At 46.3% G+C, this 17,697-nt stretch overlaps 2 protein-coding genes across 7 annotated transcripts; one reads left to right on the top strand and one right to left on the bottom strand.

Moving 5' to 3' along the window:
- Window positions 1-787: 787 nt before the first annotated feature.
- On the top strand, window positions 788-7,954 carry znf395b (zinc finger protein 395b). 5 transcript variants are annotated; one of them, XM_027015935.3, is made up of 10 exons: window positions 1,385-1,745; window positions 1,999-2,087; window positions 2,249-2,418; window positions 2,797-2,909; window positions 4,346-4,542; window positions 4,640-4,740; window positions 5,085-5,322; window positions 5,619-5,708; window positions 5,994-6,112; window positions 6,367-7,954. In XM_027015935.3, the coding sequence occupies exons 2-10, from the start codon at window positions 2,043-2,045 to the stop codon at window positions 6,476-6,478; spliced, it is 1,185 nt and encodes a 394-aa protein (XP_026871736.2). In that variant the 5' UTR covers window positions 1,385-1,745; window positions 1,999-2,042; the 3' UTR covers window positions 6,479-7,954. The 5 variants fall into 5 exon arrangements, with proteins under 5 accessions (XP_081573749.1, XP_026871736.2, XP_026871735.2 ...); XM_027015934.3 differs by having other exon boundaries at window positions 5,082-5,322; XM_081717621.1 differs by having other exon boundaries at window positions 1,960-2,087; window positions 5,082-5,322.
- Window positions 7,955-8,964: 1,010 nt separating this feature from the next.
- Window positions 8,965-17,283, bottom strand: pnocb (prepronociceptin b). Of its 2 annotated transcripts, XM_027015936.3 has the most exons (3): window positions 16,786-17,283; window positions 10,718-10,874; window positions 8,965-9,909 (listed from the first exon to the last, which is right to left on the bottom strand). In XM_027015936.3, exons 2-3 carry the CDS (start codon window positions 10,838-10,840, stop codon window positions 9,307-9,309), a joined length of 726 nt encoding a protein of 241 aa, XP_026871737.2. In that variant the 5' UTR covers window positions 10,841-10,874; window positions 16,786-17,283; the 3' UTR covers window positions 8,965-9,306. The 2 variants fall into 2 exon arrangements, with proteins under 2 accessions (XP_026871737.2, XP_035380400.1); XM_035524507.2 differs by lacking the exon at window positions 16,786-17,283 and having other exon boundaries at window positions 8,965-9,912; window positions 10,718-10,852.
- Window positions 17,284-17,697: the final 414 nt, after the last annotated feature.

Here is a 17,697-nt window from a genome sequence, read left to right as displayed (position 1 = left end):
AAAGATGTTTGAGTAGCATAAGAAAGAAAGCTCCTTAACTTATATGCAAAAAGCACGTATATGCAGCCTTTTGTTACTTATTACTTATGTATTGTCTGCACTTAATAACCCAATAAAAATGACGTTCACATTACAAATTAGGCCTTTTCATTACTAGAAAAGTAATGAAAAGAAAATGACATCATGACATAAGTTACAGGATTGCTTACTGTCCGTGCTCACCTGTTGGTTTTCGCTCTGACTCTGTTCCTGTGTATATAACAATGACCCAACTTTAGAGATCAGGCTTTAAAACCCTCGGCACAGTCATGCCACGCACTTCGCCTGGCCTAACACGCGCGTGTCGGGACCCTACATGCTGCTGTTGACAGAGGCGGCTTTGAATCCCCTGACGACGCCTGACTGGCATCTCACATCCGTGCGCATGGGCGCGCTCTGCTGTCCAAGTCTGGTACTAGCGAAAATTAGGTGAAAGGTGACGCTCCCGAGTTAAAAAATAGGAACGCCCGCGAGCGACTGGAACGGTCTCGGAAACCAAATCCCCACGTGGATGTTTATGGACGCTCCTCGTACATTCCTCCCCACGGCAGGGCTGGAAATCGCGTAGCTGTCGCTCTATGATTACAGTCATGTCAGGGAGGCCGCTTACGCATCAACAATTTCTAAATATACTCTAGAACTGTGTCCCTCTCGCCCGTGCGATGATAAAACAGCGCTCCACGTCACGTGGCGCCTTGAGTGGTTAACATGCACAAGAGGACATTTCGCTAAAACTGCGATACAAATAGTGCTTTGTGCATCTGTGCGTTTTAAGCGTCCATGTGCCCAAACGTCCGTCACTCCCCAGCTGTCGCGCGGCATAGCTGAACCTCACGAGCTCACGTAGACTCCGTGACGCACGGACCTCTCTGACGGTACCGAGGCGCGCGGCGGAGATACCGACACCGCTTCCCTCCAGGACGAAAACCCTCCAGGTAAACGCCGTTTAACCGGCGCGGAAGAAACGGCATAACTTGCATTAGATGCTGCAACGCGCATGGTCACTTTTCTTCCTCGAGCGTGCGCTGTGATGTATAAGACACATCAGGTTTTGATCAGCCAGCGCATGTGTGGAGAGGGTTTCAGGCGCGCGGTTGGTGTCTGGCTTTAATATGCACATCTTTAGGCGCTCCTGTCCATTCCGTGACTACGTGCAGTCGCACGTCCCCGTTGTCTCCTACGTGCCGATTACCGTGGCGTGGGGTTGTGTACATCGCCACGCAGCGAAGACTCGTGCGCGTACACGTTGGTGGCTGAAGGCGTGTGCTTGGGCACAAGCGACTTGGCCAATGCGCGCACGGCGCCGCCCACAGTGGGCGGGTTGTTTACCGCTCAGCGTGAACGCCCAGAAGAGGCGTCGCAGCCAAAGCACGGCTGTGGATCCCGGCATGCTGTCAACCTAATGCAACTACGCAAACACTTTAAAGCCCATTTGGAAGGCTATAGGCATTTGAATAAAACTAATGTTTTTTGTTTTCCGATTTTTTATTAAACTCAATCTGGAATATAGGAACTGAAATGGCAATCGGCTCCGAAAATCCGTTCGGCTCTTTCGTTATGTCCGCGATTCCACTCTCCTGAGGCTGGCGGTGAGGGGGTGTGTTGCCCTAAAAACAGCAATATGCGAGTGGCTAGTTGTTGTTTTTTCTAACACAGAGGCCGATTTTTAAGGATTTGATACATCTGAAGCTCCCATTAATCTGCAGGTTTGAATTTGTCCTTAAGTTTCTATACAAACATAGCATACCTAAGTCTTATCAGTGAATAGTTGTTAAATTGTTAAGCGTTTTTTCCTAACGGATATGGCAGCGTGCACGCTACGTCTTCGTAGTGATGCTATAGAGGGGTTTATTTTGCCATATAATTGAGGCAGACTTATTGAATTACCAGCCATTTTGTGGCTCTGCCGGGCCTGTTTAGGAAGTACGACTCGCGTAAACATTGTCTGCCTGGTCTCAGAGTGCCCGAACCCACCCGCCCGGTCCGGAGGGAAGGACGCGGCCATGGCAGCTCCGGGAACCATGCAGCTCAGAAAACAGGGAGGCTTGGTACGCTGAAACGTCCCCGAGTTTTAGCCTGCATGGCATAGAAGCTGGCAGCAGTGCGAAAGGGCGGGGCCTGGAGCTTCGAGGGCGGGGCTTGGAGCTCGGAGGGTTCTAATGTGTGGTATGCTCTCACAGCAACAGCCGTCCTGTGAAATTCCCCACAGGTCTACATGCAGTGCTGTGCCCAGGAGGACGTGGGCGTACAGAAGCCCCGCCAGGGCTCCGTCTTCCACTCATCGTGTGGTCCAAGGGAGGCGTGGCCTGCTGATGCCATCGTCAAGCAGTCAAACCCTCGCACTTTTCCACAGTCTTCCAATGTGCACCTGCCCTACGGGTATGCTGGCATTCCGCAAGACCTTTCTTTCTTCCTGTAATATCTTATCCAAACACACCACAAATGCACAAACATATTCATCCAACTCTTTCATCCAGAGTTTCTGTAACCTAAACCACACTACACTGGATTGGTGCTGTACTTTTGGTGCTGGAGCTCAGTGAACTGCAGAGGTTAGCTCAGAAAACTGTGGCTGTAATATCCCTGATTACCTGTTTCAGGTGCGGTAGGGGAGGGTTGGAACCAAACCGTGCCAGAATTGGCCTCCCCGGCCACAGACCGTCATTATATGTTAAAATTAATGTTATACTCATCTTAGATGAATCTAATTTTTATGTGCACTTCATGATTCAAATCTTAACTGTTTTCCTTCCACAGATACAGGAGTCCCGAGTCAGTGGAGATGGATGAGATCATGGCCGCAATGGTCCTCACCAGTCTGTCCTGCAGTCCTGCGTTCCAGAGCCCCCCTCAGAGAGACCCCCTGCCAGGTAGGTGGCTGCTGAGCTGCTGTTCTCTCTTGATGCCTCAGCTCTGCAGGTGCGTGGAGTGAGCAGTGTGGGCAGAAGGAGGAACAGAGTGAGCACGGTTTAATAGCATCAGTAGTCATCACTATTCCAGGAATTGATATTAAGTCCACAGTTTCACAGCCTATTTTGATGATTTGATCTTTGTATAGAATGGCTGTGTTGATTATGAATGTAATTGAACTTAAAAACATGTAACAGTTTAGTAGTTTACAGTGGTGGCATGGTGTGTAGGAGTTTACCGGTTGGAAGGTTGTGGGATCAAATCCTGGCTCTGGCATGCAGCCACTGTTGGGGCCCTTGAGCGAGGCCCTTAAGTCTCCAGGGTCAAGTGAACCTGTGCTCTGATCCCAGCAGAGATCTGCAAAGACTGCAAGCCAATATACTGTACATGTGTGTAACTATATATGGTATACAGACATTCCATCTTCTTTGTCCTGTAAAGCCACAGTTATAGCAATGATGTACACAGTTATGGTAATGATGTACACAGTTAAGGTACGGTTATGGTAATGATGTACACAGTTATGGTACAGTTATGGTAATGATGTACACAGTTATGGTATGGTTATGGTAATGATGTACACAGTTATGGAAATGGTGTACACAGTTATGGTACAGTTATGGTAATGGTGTACACAGTTATGGTAATGGTGTGCACAGTTGTAATGGTTTGCACAGTTATGGTAATGGTGTACACAGTTATGGTAATGATGTACATAGTTATGGAAATGGTGTACACAGTTATGGTACAGTTATGGTAATGATGTACACAGTTATGGTAATGGTGTACACAGTTATGGTAATGATGCACACAGTTATGGTACAGCTATGGTAATATGTACACAGTTATGGTGCAGTTATGGTAATGATGTACATAGTTATGGAAATGGTGTACACAGTTATGGTACAGTTATGGTAATGATGTACACAGTTATGGTAATGGTGTACACAGTTATGGTAATGATGCACACAGTTATGGTACAGCTATGGTAATATGTACACAGTTATGGTGCAGTTATGGTAATGATGTACATAGTTATGGAAATGGTGTACACAGTTATGGTACAGTTATGGTAATGGTGTGCACAGTTATGGTACAGCTATGGTAATATGTACACAGTTATGGTGCAGTTATGGTAATGGTTTACACACTTATGGTAATGTAATGGTAATTAATTCAATTGCTCTTTTTATCCTATAAGGAGGAGCTGCAGCTATGTGCGTTCTGTCAGATTTCTTTGGTAGTTTTTGGACGACTGCAGCAGGAAACAAAGGGACAAGGGTAATCTGTGTTTGGCTCAGCGTGTGATTTAAACTGGGCGATTAGCCAATGCCTCCACTCCACCTACCTCCACCCGGGGTCTCAGGGTCTCCGTACATGTGCTCTGCCCCGGCAGACATGGAGTGTGGTGGAGGAGAGCTCTCGGACAGCAGCAGCAGCGGCTACTGGAGCTGGGACCGCAGCAGTGTGAGCCCCGCCCCCTCGCCGTCCGTCACCGAGACGGACAGTGGCATGGGCCAACCCGTGGATGACATTTTGCATATGGAACTGGAGCCACGGGCGTGTGAAGAGCCTGAGATTAGGAGGTGTAAGGTGAGAGGCTCGAGGACAGCAGGGCTTGACTGTGTATCTGTTCAGTACCTTGTTCATTCAGCTCAATCTCTTTGTCTGCTCTCCATCTGTGGCACAGAGCTTGAGCAGGGCGGCATATCGGTGTTTGTGGCCAGGCTGTGGCAAAGTGCTGACGTCACGGATCGGCATGAAACACCACATCGGCGTCTTCCACCTTCGGTGAGTCCCGGCCAGGAGCAGTGTAGCATTACAAATCACACAACTCTAGTTTACTTTACCACAAATGTAAAGTAATTTCATGGGTGCAGTGGTACTCAGTGGTGAAGGTACTCCACTAGTAATCAGAAGTTGCCCCACCACTGCCGAGTTGCCCCTGTTGGGCCCCTGAGCAAGACCCTTAACCCTCAGTTGCTCAAGTTGTGTTCAGTCATAATCGTAAGTCGTTTAGGATAAAAGCATCAGCTAAATGCTGTAAATCTAAAATGTAATTAGTGAGGAATGCAAGATGTAGACATAAAATAGTCATTTTTATTCTTTATGCTTTATTCTCCCTCCCTCAGCAGTGGCACAGAACAGTCCCACAGAGAGGAAGACTTCTATTACACCGAAGTCTCTTCAGAAGAGGAGGAGCCAGCGCCTCCTTCTCCCGCACCCTCGTTCCCCATTGGTCACTGGTCCCCCTGCAACTCAACCCACAGCCAGTCCACTCATGGGCCTGGAGAAGCCCCGCCCACATCCAGAGCTCTCAGCTGCTCTGCCCCCAGCAGCGTGTGGCAGATTCACACTGAACATCTCTATCAGGTGATACTGTGGCTCAGTTTGGTAAAGGAGTCATTTCAACTACATGTATTTGGGTGATGCAGTTTTCTACGACTTTTCGATGTTATATTCTAAATTCCAAATGTGCATTAATATTAGTTAACAGTAGTTTAGCTTGTGCAATTTAGAATTCACTAGTAAGTGTTCACTAGTGTTTGTTTGCCTCGTGACTTTTTTCTGCTGTCGTATGTAATTGTTTAGCTCAGCACACTTTTTCAGGGAGACCAGGTTCTAATTCAGCTTAGCCTAATTCTCAGGTTTTCGTCTGATTGCTCCAGGCCTGCGCACCCATTGAGGTGGTCGTGTCCCCTGACTCCCCGCCCTCGTGTGACTGGATGCCCCCTGGTGGCCACGCCCTGCAACCTCAGGTACACCTCAGGCATGCATGCACAAGTTCTGTGTGTGCAAGACGACTCATTTCTCATTTAATTCCAATTCAGAAAACCTAGACCAAGGTTAGAGGTTCAGTTTTACAAGGTTTTATGGTGTTTCAAAGATCTTAAGGGACCTTGACTTCAGCAGCCCTGGGTCTGCAGCTTCTGACCATTCTCACGGTCTCCTCCGCGCGTTCGGGAGTGTGTCTAGCCGTGGCCGTGGTAACGTTCGCCACCACAGGTCCTGCCGTGACGCTCGACCACTCCTGTCCCTTCCAGATCGCCATGTCCCGCAGCCGTTCGGTCAGCGTGGGGGAGCAGTGGTTGCAGCGCAACAGCGCCCCCACCAGGTCACAGACCATAAGTGCGTCACCATCCAGAGGCCACTGCTCATTCCGGTTTGTGCTCCTCCTCTCCGTTTAACCCTCGTGAGAGTGGATCTTTCTTGATTAGCTAATTTGCATATGCATAACTATTAATATGTATGGTTATTAGCATAACTATTAATATACATATGAGAACTGCAAACTACTCTGTCAGATCTACTTTGGTACTTATGCAATGCTGAGCAAAGCTGGCTTTTATCATACTCAAGTATTCGTGTGTTCTTCTCATTCACTCCCTGCACGCGCGCGCGTGTGTGTGTCTTCAGGAAGGGCCGAGGCGAGGCCAAAAAGTGCCGTAAGGTGTATGGCGTGGAGCGCAGAGGTCAGTGGTGCACGGCCTGCCGCTGGAAGAAAGCCTGTCAGCGCTTCCCTGACTAGATAAAACACCACAAAATGACTTGAGGAAGCCAGAGAGAATTTTCCTCTCTCCCTCTCTCTCCTTCTCTCTCTTTCTCTCTCTCTCTCTCTCCTTCCCTCTCTCCCTCTCCCTCTCTCTCTCTCTCCCTCCCTCTCTCCCTCCCTCTATCTTCCCTATCCTCTGACTATTTCTGGCACTGGAGAGGATTGTGAGAAACGTTCCTTCCTTTTCACTTTTGTACCTGTTTTTTGCTTTTCCTAGGAAAACCTTTTTTGTTATCTTTCCCTTCAAAGTGAGCGCCGGTGTAAGCTGTTGAGACCTGACGAGACTCTGTGACATGGTAGTGTCCTGACGAGACTGTGTGACATGGTAGGGTCCTAAAGACGCTGTGTGACCTGGTAGTGTCCTGAAGACGCTGTGTGACCTAGTAGTGTCATTACGACGCTGTGTGACGCGGTAGGATCCTGATGAATCTGTGTGACATGGTAGTGTCCTGATGAGGCTGTGTGACATGGTAGTGTCCTGGTGAGGCTGTGTGACATGGTAGTGTCCTGACGAGACTGTTTGACGTGGTAGTGTCCTGATGAATCTGTGTGACATGGTAGTGTCCTGACGAGACTGTTTGACGTGGTAGTGTCCTGACGAGACTGTTTGACGTGGTTGTGTACTGATGAATCTGTGACGTGGTAGTGTCCTGACGAGACTGTGTGACATGGTAGTGTCCTGACGAGACTGTTTGACGTGGTAGTGTCCTGATGAAACTGTGTGATGTGGTAGGGTCCTGACGAGACTGTTTGACATGGTAGTGTCCTGACCCCACACATTTCCTTTTTCCTTTGATAAGACAAAATAAGTGTCACCCCATAATGGGATTATTTTCACTGGGTCCTGAGACCCCAGAGAATATCGACGTGATTGTTGAGTTTGGTACATGGTGAACATCTGAATATTTGTATTGGTTTTCTATTGCTGTTTTCTCAGTCTGAAAGGTGTACTAGCGTGATGTCATTTTATGTGTATTTACTCAGATTTACGAGTTCAGTCAAATTTAGTTGTTTTTTTTTTTGTTTTTTTTTTACGTGTTTATGCGCTTCCTAATCAAACCGAACTGCCAGATATAAAGCTATATTGTTGCTGAATGGCGTGTGCAACTAGTGTCAGACGTCTCAAGGTTCAGAGAATGATGTATGACAGAGACTAAGTGCAGCTATAACCTATGATTGCATACCAAAGTGCTATTGCCATGGTGATTCAAAGGGTGTTTGTTCTGAGGTTACCCTGACACCAAGTTGGGCTCGGTCCTTTCCTCAGTCCCTGGTCATCCTTAACAGTATCAAGACCTCATTCTTGTAATGGGTCAATCTCCTGAAATCATTCAAATGAAATCTGAAGTTGTAGTATTGTTGATTGCAAAAAGAGGATACTGCTGAGCATAATAAAAAAAAAAACACATTATAAAATATGCAAATTTGAGAAGCTTTTTTTTTTTTTTTTTTGAGAAATAGTAAACTATTTTATTGGCATTCGTGTGCATTTAATGTACAAGTTTGAAGGCCTGAAAGAAACGATGACTTTGGAAAAAGAAGTGCAAGCAGCGTTGGACCTGTGTTATCATTCACAAAGCCAAAATGTAACGTGGTCTTAAATATACATTATTCACAAAGCCAAAATGACATATAAATGAACAAGACTGTAATGGACTTTCCAGACTGTATGTTCATTCTTTATTTTCTTGTAGACCACCTACTAACGTAAACAGGAAAAGCGTAATCCAGTGACTTTTAAAAAGCAATACTCGAATAGTGTAAAATTAAAGGCTAAAGTAACTCCATTTGCACGTGTTTGTGTACAAGCAGCAGGTAGCGCGGGAAAGCCATGCATAACGGACTCCATCTGTGGATATGAAGCTGGCGTTCAAACGAACTGTGACCAGGATGCTATTAATGCAACATCGCAGGCTAGCCGCTCTGGGCTGATCTGGGATCAGCTTGTTCATAGTGATCGCAATGGATCCAGATAACCTCTCTGGTAGTTGCGTTGAGTGAGCCCTAGAGGGCAGCATTGCTCTGGGGATTTAATGTGTAATCCACAACCTGAACCACTACTCAAAATGGCTCCCTATTTAATATGTAGTACTCCTCGTTTAACTCACATACTGGGCAGTGCCCTGCATGTTAGGATTAGGAGACACTTAAGTTTAGCTTGTTACTGAAAGTTCTTCTCACATGAGTTCACCAGAGCATCTTAAATTTCAGGTATAGGTAAAAGAAAATGACAGAAATGATGCCATCCATCTGATGGCCATATCAGGATACTTAAATGACGTGTGTCCTTGCATGCAAATAACTTAAACCGAGCGTGACCAGTGACATGTAAGGATGAACGCTAAAAGTTAAAGTGCTTTTTCTCTCATGACATTCACAGAACGGATGAACGTTCCCGGTGCTTTGTAATTCCTCTTACATCCAGAGGTCCCTTCCCACGATACTGATGCACACGCTCAAAGGAAGTTTCAGTGCGTTGCTTTTATTTAATATTTTTTTTGCCATGGTTAAAACTTAAATGTGTAGAAGGCCAACTGCTGGAACTCAAACAAACAGCCTGCTGACTATTGAATAAGTGAGCACAATGACCTTCATCGGTTCAGTCTCAGTAGTTTACTGCTTCATTGAAATGTCAATGGTCAAAACAAGCCAACAGGGAGAAAACATTCCTCAGTGAGCATCAACACAATATCTCGTAATATATTTCAGTTTGTCTGGGTGGGTGTGAGTGGGCGGGGGTGGGGTGGGGGGGTTGGTGTGTGGTACAGGTCAGCGGCGAGAGACTGGCATCTGCTGCCGCTTGGTTAGTTTTTTTGCCGGAGGGCGGCAGGACCCGGTTTGTTGTATCGGCCCGAGCGTGACGTCAGGCTCAGGTACTGCCGTAGCAGTTGGCTCACACGCTTCTGGTTGTTCCACTTCCGGGCCGACTTGCGGATCCCGATGAAGCCGCCGTAGCGCTTCTGCAGGTGCCTGCCGGAGCTGACCAGCTTCCGGAATCCGTGCCGGCCCTTGACAAATCCGCCGAAGCGTTTGGACAGGTCAAGGGCAGAGTCGGTGCCCAGCTCCGCCCCAGCGTCTGGATAAGCCCCGCCCTGCTCCTCCTCCTCCTCATCCTCCTCTTCCATCCCAGAGTCCAGCTCCAAACCATAGCGGAGCCCCAACCGTTCGGAGCCCGGTGCTTCATCGGAAGTCTGCTGGCCGGCGAGGGCTTGCGCGGCATGGCGGAATCGCTCCAGCACCTCCGAGTCGTCCACGCCGCCGTCGTCGTGGGCCGGCTCCTCTATCCCCTCCTCTGCGCTGCGCTTCTGCAGGGCACCCTCTGTTGGTGGGTTCAGACCCACAGCTCGGAAGCACAAGTCCCACGTGAGCGACTGTAGCGGCTGGGCTTGGCATTCCAGCAGACACACCTGCTGGGGCAACAGTGGTGGGTTAGAGGAACGAGTCTCCACCTGAATCACCCCGTCAGTGCAACACAAGGTGAAGCTAAGTAAAGCCAGGTGGTTGAGGGGCGAACACAACCACACACATCCTCAGTATAACTGTGGGACATCGTATGGGGGCATTATCATCTTGCTAAGTGAAGCAAACTGTCTATTGCTTATGAATCTCCACTGGTGGGGAAAAAGAGCATAAAAACTGGAAGTCCCGTATACCCTGAGCACCTGGCCAGCAGGGCCGGAGAAATTCATAATCCTTTGCAAATGAAATGTGGGCTGCAGAGCGTCCTCAAAGGCTGACTGCCCTGTAGGAGACTCAGATGTGATGGGTTTAGCTGCACGTGTGCATATGTGTTTGACAGGTGTAGATGACGGGCTTCCATGTTAACTACGAATGAGCAGAATTAAAGGGTGAGCGTGTGCATGGATTTATATCCCCGTAAGCATGTGAGGGGGTTGTGCATGACAGCCATTAGCAACTGGTTTAGAGCCACGGCTGTGGCATTAGTAGCCCGTTTTGACCGAATCTCACATAAATGGAACACAGGCTCATCTAAGAGTCTGTTGATCATGCAGGAAAAGAGAAGAATAAAGGGGCGTTAGATTTGCTTAACGTGAACTTTGCCTGATCAGTGTCTACACACATCAAAGAGTGAATGAGACAGGGAAATGAGAGACACTTGGATGGATGGATAGATGAAGGGGATGGATTTGATGATGAGATGGCTTGGACTGATGGATGGATGGATGGATTGTGAGATTATAACGGATCACTTACCAGCGTGCTGAAAGCCTGGTGCTGAGACAGTAGTAGGCTGCAGGTTAAACAGTCCGCCTGACAGTCGCTACGACTGGAGGCACACAGACTGAGAAACAGGACGCTCCACAGAGGGGCCTTCATGGCTTGTTCACGGAAGACACTGGAATAGCGGCAGCTGGACAGAGCAGGCAGGGAGAGTTAAAGAGTTAACAAGATGAACAGTCCACCACAGGCCAAACTACAGTGTGTGGGCATGAAAGGAGTGATATCGGCGGGTTGGTATATCACTAACCCATAGTTCTGCACACCCCGGAGACAGGACAGCCACTGTCCAGCTACATGCCTAACCCTAACTGTAACTCTACCTTTATGTTTTAATATTTAGACTTAACTTCAGTCCGTTTTAATATAATCTAATATCACTTTTAGTGATGAGGCTATTTATAGAAATGTTATTTAAAATCCCATATTCACGTTTCGCTTTTATGTGTTTTGACTTAATTTTCTGTTGCTTGAATGAAAAATAACAGCTAAAACTGATAACAAAAACATTAATAAATTAATTAATAAATGCGCCTCTTTGGTTTGCGCTGTTACACACACACACACACACACACACACACACACACACACACACACACGAAAAACTACTTGCAATTTTACTTGTACCACTAAGCATTCACTAGGATGAACTCTATTAACAGAGAAACAACTGATTAAGAAACATGAACTTGAGCCATGCTTGGAGTTAGATGTACTTGGGTAATAAAAACATTAAAATATCAGATTTGGGTGAGGTTAAAATCAAATATCAACTCTCATCTACCTGTTTTCAGTTAATGAATATTGGCAAATGAATGTCATTATTTCTAGTAATTTCCAAGACAATCTTCAGCTATTTTCAGTGGCCACTTCTTGACACCCATTAGCCATTTTCCTGTCCCCAACAATAGAACAGTGTTGACACCGACACTGGTGATGACATCAAGATTTACGAAACGTGAAGTTTTCTTGCCATAGGCAACGTAACGGCACAAACGGGACTCTGCGTCACGTACGGGATCAAATGAAAGGAGAAAATAGACGAGCAAAAACAACATTGGCTGAGACATTTAAGCATGGCAGCAGACCTGGGCCTGAACCATGGACTCAAAAAGATCTCCATCTCATCTCCACCACGGCAGAGCAATGACACGAGTCCTGAACCGTGGACTCACAACAATCTCCATCTCGTTTCCACCGCGGCGGAGAAATTACGACTCTGCCTGCATGCCTGTTTTTATGAGCACTGTAATGCAGCAGTTAGGATCACTCCTCCTAAGCACATACTTTGTTGGCGATGTTAAAATTAAATATTCACCATCTGTTTTTTCCCCCATTTTAAAGTTCATTAACGAAACTCATCATGGGCCTTAATTGATGTCTGAATTAGTGTGTGGAGTAATGAGGAGGAAATGAAAGAGGGAGGGTGATAGGGAGAGAGAGAGAGAGAGAGAGAGAGAGAGAAGGAGAGAGAAGGAGAGAGAGAGGGAGGGAGAAGGAGAGAGAAGTAGAGAGAGAGAGAGAAGGAGAGAGAAGGAGAGAGAGAACACAAAATCACATATCCGCCAGCACGCATATGTCGTGACAAGATTAGAGCCAAAACACACACACATACACGCTGTCAGATTTGTGTGCACAGGCACATACGTGTCGACACACACACACACACACACACACACACACACACACACACACACACACACACACACACACACACACACACACACACACACACACACACACACACACACCCACACACACCTCAAGCCTACAGTGAGATAAAAATCAAGCCAAAAAAATAACACATTACCAAATCACCCCTAGAACTGCATTGAGGCTGAATGTAAAGTTAAAGACTTTCTGTTCAATGAACAAAAACTAAAGGAATGATTGCAGTTCTGCACAGGGACATGGACACCCAGGCCCATGTGGATGGAGAGGTCATCAGGAAGTATTTTGCCACCAATTAAACCTCCCGTGCACCATTAACGCAGCTCGATTAATTTTCTAAAAGTTGCTTGATGGAAACTCTTTTTTCTTTTTTCTGGGGCTGTTATCTCCCTGCTATAATCTCTTATTAAATGTGGTTTTCAGAGACATTGGAGGAATTAAAAGCAGACAGGAGAAGGCTGATTATACCCCACAGGCAAAAGATCGCCAGTGTTGGCTCCTTTCCCAACTCCCCTCACTGCATTGCTTCTCTGTGCTCAGAATGGAAGGCCTGGAATAACACGTCCATGTCACACATTACAACACGCTTGTGATGACGCATTCATAACACAGATTACAACCTACTCCGTCCAGTCTAGAGGGAGTTTCTGAAAGGACACTCGGGACACTTTCCTAAAACCCAGATGAATAAACAAGCAGGCTTTGGACATCACCTTCGGAACTCCGTAGCACACAGAGACCTGGAGAATATCCCTCAGTGACCGTTCCAACACTGGGCATCTTGGAATCATCTTCGACGCCCTCCACCAATGACGTTAAAGGTCCTTGTGCGTATCTCACCACCCCCCAGCCGCCTCCCGCACAGCGGAGATGCTCTGATTGTCCACGGCTGCCTGATTGCCCTCAGGGGAGGGCTGTGAAATTACTAATCTGAGGCAATCCTAATCCGATTAGCGCCACCCGCTCACCTTCTCCCGATGCTATCACACAAACAGTAAACAGCTGGCGTCATTTTGGCTCTGACACCCCCCCACCCACCCCCGCGCCCCGCAATGGGGTAACTATCTAACTCCTGACTGAACTGCCTCCCAGGTGGGTGAGACAGGCGAGACTGCGTGTCCTAGGTCTGATGGCCTGTGTGAGTGTCCTTCCATTTCAGGTGGAATCTCTGTGCACACAATAGAGTGCAGCAGCAGACAAAGGACAGAGCTGTGCAAGATCGTCAACAGACAGTCTGCACCTCCAGCAACATGGAGTCACAAAGGAGAATCAGCATTTTCAACCCTGGAGTGTTTCCTCTCTGTTCCACAGACCTTAAGAATTCTCTCATTGTTCAGAGCTGCACACACACTCACACACACTCACACACACACACACACACACACTCACACTCACACATACTGAGAATTCCATCTCTTACTTAGCCTCTTTGAATTTAATACTGTTCATTTTTGTTATGCTGATAACATAGTAAGTGATTTCCCACCTGTTGGGGTTCATCTTTGTAGAGCCATCACGTTACATTCATCACGCCTCCTCCTTGTGGCCATAAGCGTTCTCACTCAGGCATTTACGCAGTTGCCTTAATTGAGAGTGCATTGATTGCCCCGGGGCAGCAGAGTCTGCAGCAGTGATTATTGCCTTAGCCTCTCGGCGCCTGCACTACCAAGGGAGGAATCTGTCATAAACCAGCTCACACTGGGTGGGAGAGGGTTCAGGACCACTGGTAGACCGACTTGACAGAAAGGAAGTAAACTCAAAAACCTCCTTCCTGACCCGGCAGTTACGAAACTGCGACCAGCTCTGTCACGTTCTCAGCCGTTTCTGGGAAATCTTTTTCCGCATGCCACTGTGGCGGTGCGGCGGTTTGAGATGGTGATGACTGGCCAGAGATCCGACGAAGGACCGGCACTGTATGAGTGTAGTATATCCATGTAGCCCAAGGGAACGTTTAGGATTCACTAGCAACCCCCCCGCCCTTGTGTTCAAGGAATGCAGAGTCATCATGGGTTTGGTTTGGTTTTTCTGTGGCAGAAACCCTCTTCTGATGAATACGAATGTGTAACCTCTCTCCCAACAAACCCAGCTGAAGTGTCTAGTCTATATCCTCCCTTTTGATGATTTAGGTTTTCTTTTTTTTGGATGTTAACCCCCCACCCTGATTTCATCATGTCCGGTTCCTTCCCGTCAGGTAAGTCTTCACTGTCACATGACAGCTGCCAACCAGGGAAGGCGAACGCTTCCTAAGTGGCATGTACAGCCAATCAGCACGACTTACTTGGCATGTACAGCCAATCAGCACTTATGTTTATTAACATACCAGATTTAATACTGACATCTCTGTGCACATGAACTGCCTCAAATGATCACAAACATACCTGCGCTACTTACACTAATTTCCTGATAGATGTAGTTTGTTATGCTTACTGGGTTTTGTAAAGACAAATCAATATAACGTTTAAAGTAATTACATTGGACACACAGCAAGCCACATTTGTGTCCATGTTGTTAATGTAATGAATTCAATTCATTTCGTAATGGAGCCTAATAGTTGGATACACTGTTCTTTTGCAAACCGTTTTCATGTAGGAACAGTTAAGAAAACATGCAAGTAGAGGCTAACCTGGTGAAAAGACGTGAATAAAACATGACATAAATGCACAAAGACGTTATATTAGTCTCTTTTATAAATGTTTGATGGGGACTGGACACCAGATCGAGGACTAGTGAGCGGTTTTCAGTACCAGTGCTCCTTTGACACACGTTATCCAAGGGCGTGCTTGGAGCTTCAAGAGCGGCAAGGAATTTCAGACGGACGTTTCGGTTCAGCCAGACAGAGAACACGAGGTGGATGTGGCAGGGTAGTGGCTACAGCAGGAGCACAACCGCCAAGCAACAGCAATGCACAGTGGGAAAAACCCTGTCCTCACTGGCCTGTGACTGTTTCCTTTCCTGTCTAGTTGTGAAGCTACTTTTTTTATATAAAAGATTGATGAAAAACTACTTCATCAGTCTCTTTTTATGTCTCAAATTCTGCTCTGTTTATCTCCAAAAATATACATTCTGAAAAATGTTCAGGGAATAATCTGAATGAGTCATTGATGACTCCATGCTGCATATCTTTGATTAGTTACACCTGACATCAGACGATAACATCACGCCAATTTAGCAATTGGACCTATTCAGGGAGGATAGCGTCTGTGCATTATGGAAGAATCTGGATGCTCAAAGATTTTCATAAAATGTTTACAGCAGATGTTATTAAAGCATGGAAATCCCAGCTCTGTGGAAATGGTGTGAATGGAGAAAATGGCTAACTTGTTGCCAATAGAAGCCTCATACAAAGGATGAGCTAAGGTGATAGGATGGAGAAACGCACAGACATCCCGTTTAAGTAGCGTACAGTCGACTCTGAGCTCCCCAGTGGAGCAAATAGATCACATTTCATTTGATCCTACGCACCATACAGCACTTCCTGATAAACTTGAATGGGCAATTTAGACTTGGAATTTAGTTGGAAGGCAAAATTACACTACATCAGTCTCCAGAAGCTTCAAAGAAATGTCAGTCAGCAAGGTGTTTCAGGTTAAAGCTGCAGCCAGCACATACACTCAGGCTGAGTGATTTATTTATTTTTTGTCTTGTGTAATTACATTAAAGCACAAATAATGTATCCCCTCCATTTTCAAGTGAACTTCGAACAAAGGTGAAGTGATTGATCAAGTGAACCTGTAACATTTGGTTTTTTTTTTTTCCAAAGTACAAAATTTAAGTGCAAAAAATTGAAGACCAAATGAAGTCATTATTATTTAGACATTCTAGACAATTTCAGGTTTGATCAACGCTATGCTTTAAAAAAAACAAAAAAACCCACTGTTATTTCTCAATGAAACAAATACCATAGTCATTAATATTCAAAATGTTTGGTGTAGTTTCAGGGATGATGGTGTTACAGGTAAAATGTGTGTTTTGAAAAGTAACAATCCACAGGAAAAAAAAACAATGACGAATGGAAAAAAGAATGCTATTTAAAGAACTGTGCAGTCATTATACACAACCACCTGGGAATTTACATAGCACTACAATGGCTTTGCTTAATAAATGTTCACTGCTGATAAACAACATAAAAATACCAGTAAATAGCAAACGCTATTCTACCTGGAAAAACAAGAAAAATGAACGACTAAATGGGTATATTGAATGGCGCTAGCCTTCTGGAGTTGGAGAACAATATACGAAGATGGATAAACAAAATACAACTTTACTGGCAAAGCCCTTTTAAATCTAGATCTTAATCACACACACACACACACACACACACACACACACACACACACACACACTCACACACAGAAGAGTGCACCTTTCCTTACCTGTGCTCTGGTATGGAGGAAGTACTCTTCCTTTCTCCCTCTCACAAACAGCCACTCTCAGAGTAAGGTAGCAGTGTCTGACCCTCAGTCTCCAGGCGTATTCAACTGCTTTCCTGCACACTCTCTCTCCTCTCTTATAATGACACGCCCCTTCCTGCAGACCACACCCCCTCTTTCCTCGTCAGTTCACACTAAGACATGGAATTATACACAACCTGAACGAGAAACCCTTAGTCAATGCTGACGTATATGCCATCGACAACCAACGTCATTTCTTTCTCTAGCACCCAGAGAAAATGAATCATGCTGAAAATAAATATGTACAAATCCGAAAAATTGCGCATCTTCCAAGTGGAACGCCCGAGACATCTGCCTGTTCACAGTGTGAGAGGTGCACAACCACTCAGATACCGTGTTAAACACCGTTACATTTTGATTAAGAAGGAAATCAGTGAGATGAGAGGCAATATGCAGTTGAGCAGTGCAGAGAGCAGAACAACAAAGGCTCCCCAAGGTGGAGAGGAGTCTCAGTGGAGACTCGAATCAGGACTGGTATGAGAGGAGTCTCAGTGGAGACTCGAGTCAGGACTGGTGTGAGTGGAGTCTCAGTGGAGACTCGAATCAGGACTGGTGAGAAAGGAGTCTCAGTGGAGACTCGAGTCAGGACTGGTGTGAGTGGAGTCTCAGTGGAGACTCGAATCAGGACTGGTGAGAAAGGAGTCTCAGTGGAGACTCGAGTCAGGACTGGTGTGAGTGGAGTCTCAGTGGAGACTCGAATCAGGACTGGTGAGAAAGGAGTCTCAGTGGAGACTTGAGTCAGCACTGGTGTGAGATGAGTCTCAGTTGTGACTCAAGTCAGAACTGGTGTGAGTGGAGTCTCAGTGGATACTCGAGTCAGCACTGGTGTGAGAG

This window comes from Electrophorus electricus, chromosome 7 (genome assembly GCF_041902795.1).
Source record: "Electrophorus electricus isolate QZ-2024a chromosome 7, ASM4190279v1, whole genome shotgun sequence".
NCBI lineage: Eukaryota > Metazoa > Chordata > Actinopteri > Gymnotiformes > Gymnotidae > Electrophorus > Electrophorus electricus.
This window is presented reverse-complemented; position numbering and strand designations above follow the sequence as displayed.

What these genes read in the sequence shown, in the direction of transcription:
- pnocb (XM_035524507.2), bottom strand. Translation starts at nt 10,840, where the DNA reads ATGAAGGCCCCTCTGTGGAGCGTCCTGTTTCTCAGTCTGTGTGCCTCC. An exon ending in ACCAGGCTTTCAGCACGCTG is followed by an intron (nt 9,913 to 10,717) that starts GTAAGTGATCCG and finishes CTGTTGCCCCAG; the next exon opens with CAGGTGTGTCTGCTGGAATG.
- znf395b (XM_027015934.3), top strand. Translation starts at nt 2,043, where the DNA reads ATGGCAGCTCCGGGAACCATGCAGCTCAGAAAACAGGGAGGCTTG. An exon ending in TCAGAAAACAGGGAGGCTTG is followed by an intron (nt 2,088 to 2,248) that starts GTACGCTGAAAC and finishes AATTCCCCACAG; the next exon opens with GTCTACATGCAGTGCTGTGC. An exon ending in GCCACGCCCTGCAACCTCAG is followed by an intron (nt 5,709 to 5,993) that starts GTACACCTCAGG and finishes TGTCCCTTCCAG; the next exon opens with ATCGCCATGTCCCGCAGCCG.